The sequence below is a fragment of the Mercenaria mercenaria genome, unplaced genomic scaffold, assembly GCF_021730395.1.
Source record: "Mercenaria mercenaria strain notata unplaced genomic scaffold, MADL_Memer_1 contig_468, whole genome shotgun sequence".
Lineage (NCBI taxonomy): Eukaryota > Metazoa > Mollusca > Bivalvia > Venerida > Veneridae > Mercenaria > Mercenaria mercenaria.
The window spans coordinates 1-2,996 of NW_026462926.1; the positions used below are offsets into that span (position 1 = coordinate 1).

The 2,996-nt window shown below is 37.5% G+C and overlaps 1 protein-coding gene across 1 annotated transcript; it reads left to right on the plus strand.

The window, feature by feature from the left end:
* Window positions 1–69: 69 nt before the first annotated feature.
* Window positions 70–2,324, plus strand: LOC128554061 (uncharacterized; the record flags this gene model as incomplete). The annotated part of the gene is made up of 2 exons (XM_053535275.1): window positions 70–185; window positions 1,650–2,324. Coding segments are annotated over 2 exons (791 nt in total), but the record flags the coding sequence as incomplete, so codon positions are not given.
* Between the last annotated feature and the right edge of the window lie 672 nt (window positions 2,325–2,996).

A 2,996-nucleotide genomic window follows, 5' to 3' on the forward strand; every position in this document is an offset into this window, starting at 1 on the left:
AACATACATATTTATTTTTACGGAACACGAGCTACCTCACAATAAAGCTGCCAGTTAAATTACTTACAGGATCCCAACGACCCTCTCAGATAGATGAAGAAGAGGAGGAAGAGGAAGAAGAATCTTCCGACGACGACAGAACTATATACAGTGATTACTATTTACCACCTGAATATGCGAGAGAGGTTAGACAATATTCTGTTTTGTTAACTGGTCACATAATTTCTTGGAACTTTTATTAATAATGAAAGTATATCCCAGCCAGCATTCTATATCGGCCCGATAACAGACCGACGTCGTTGTCTATAACGGCCCGATATCGGCTTCAATTTCGGCTGCAAATAGGAATGATGTCGGCCCGACGTCGGTAGACGGTATCGGGCCGACATCATAATGACATTGGTCCGATATTGGCAAACGATATTTGGCCAACATCAAAATGCTATCGGCCAGATATTGGCAGATCATATCGTGGTCGCCAAATAGTGTGGCACGCAGTGCTTCATCAACGTTTTCTTAAAATATACACTTCATAAATTCTCAGAGTAATTTTCTTGAGAACTGATGTGTCTCGCATCATGTGTATGATGCTTATTTGATTTTATTGATATAATATTTTTCACAACTATATACTGCATGTTTTATACAGTTACGTAAGCTTTCTGTGTATTCTTAACACTTTTAAAATTGTTCAATTACAATTTTAAACATATTTATATTTTCATATTTTTGTAAATATGAATATGTCTATGGCGGCATTTTACATAACAATAAAAATGCATCTTAATTATTACCTCCCTGTCAAATAAAATTTTGAATAATACTGTCTACAAATTTTGTTTGGAACCTAGTTTAATCAACTCTAGCATACATCATATTTGCTTAATAAATTAACACATGTATAAAAACAGTTAGAGAATCCAATATCGGCCCGATATCAATCCGACGTACGAAATAATTACACTGATTGATGTCGATATACCGATTTCAATATTTTGCGGCACTACAACGGCCCGACGTCGGCCCTACGTCAGCACATTTTGCCGACATTCCGACATTATACCTATATCGGGCCGATATAGTCATGCTGGCTGGGATCAAGTTATGTATAACATACATTGAATAAATTAAAACAATTACACTCAATGGTTACTGTTTAGGCGGTAACGAGGCTCTGCCGAGTTACCGCAAAACAGTTACACGAGAGCCAGATATTTCAATCTGCACCTTCATCTAATGATAGATTCTTTTTCTTGCATGCCGTATATCTTCAGTTAATAGAAAAATGAAGAAAAATGAATGCTTTTCTTTCGAGCACTATTTTATTTTATCATAGTAGCGTATGAATTTATACCTGAAGTGGTCCTCCTACGTAACCGAACAGAATTTATGCATACATACATAAATTGTAGCACCTGACTCATCTTACACCCCATGGTGTAAGACGAGTTTTTCTAGCATCGGCAAAAACTCGGGAAAATCCTGTCTGGTTTGTAAGAAGCATTACATGTTTATATTGTCTTTTTTAATTCATGTGTAATTGCAATTTGGTAAAAAGCACAATATAGCTGATCGCCTTTGTTTTAAACTATGGGTCATTATCATGTAAAGTAGCATCAACCATGTACAAAAATACTCGTTTCGTGTAGGAAGGAACACCAGGACCGCGTGCTGAGATTGTCGATAGCCATGAAGCATGCAGCTGTTTTCCAAACCGAAGTAACAAGTTCGTTGGTTCAATGCTTTATGACAAAATTACCTGTCAGCACACAGGACTGACTGGGCATACGCAACCAGGAGTTTTTAAGTTCAACCCTTATTGGAATGAGAATATGGAAGAACCACGGAGGTTGAGGAAGAGAGATATGAGAATAGCAAGATCAAAGTATGTATTCGGGTATCCAAAACCACGATATGAACTCGTGTCAGAAAGCGAAGAAGAATATGACGAGGATGAGGACGACGAGGATGATGATGACAGGGAAGCAACTGCTGCTAGCGGTCGCAAAGCGGAAACTCCAAAAACTGCTAAAACAAATAAGACGCGAGCTGAAGAGGAAGATGATGATGACGACGATGAGGATAGTGAATATGACAGTGAAGAATATGATTCTGATGAAGATGAAGAAGATGAGGACTATATTCCATTCAGATTACCCGAAATAGGTTATCCACAAACCCCCTCACTACCACCAAGTAGTCAGAGCTTCCGATCGCGTTACAGTGATTTTACAGAATACAGTGAAAGTGTTCCAGAGTCGTTACCGTCACTTCCGGCTTCGAGGCAGCTCACTGCGCAAACAAAGAGGATTGGTGTTACACAGGTAAGACTGTGTAAATTTTACGTATATATTCATAAACGCCTTGAATCTGTCATGTTAATTCATTTTTAACAATTAGATAATAATGTTATAGTTTAACGCGTTCCGAAAAGGTAATGCGCTCTATTTCATGTCCTCTACGTCTACATCATTGATTGTTTCTTGCACAGAAGACATTAGTGAAGACCCCAGAATTATCGCAAGTTTAAAGAATTTAGAGTTGTTTGATGACTAGAAAGAAGTGGTGTATAAACTTATTTTCATATGTATTACTCACACAATAATTATTTAATAAGGCCCTTCGAAAAAAAAGAAGTATATTGGTTTGCCTATTGTCTGTCTGTTTGTCTGTCGGTCGGTAGAATATTTGGTCAAAGGGTAAGGTCAGAGCGAGACTGAAAACACCTAAAGAACCCTTTGATATGCTGCCTCCGACAATCATGGAATGATTTGATTTTCTGTGGTCAGTAAATGACCATTGATATTAAATGGATGAGAAGGTCACATTGACCTCAAGACTTGAAATTGACTCGAGGTTCTGCTTTTAACAACTAAAGAAAACTTGGATCTACTACTTCTAACTTGATAGAATTATTACATGTGTTAAGGTATTTCCGCAAATTGAAATTAGAAATCCATGTGAAAAATCAGAACCCTCGAAACAGCTTTCGAAAT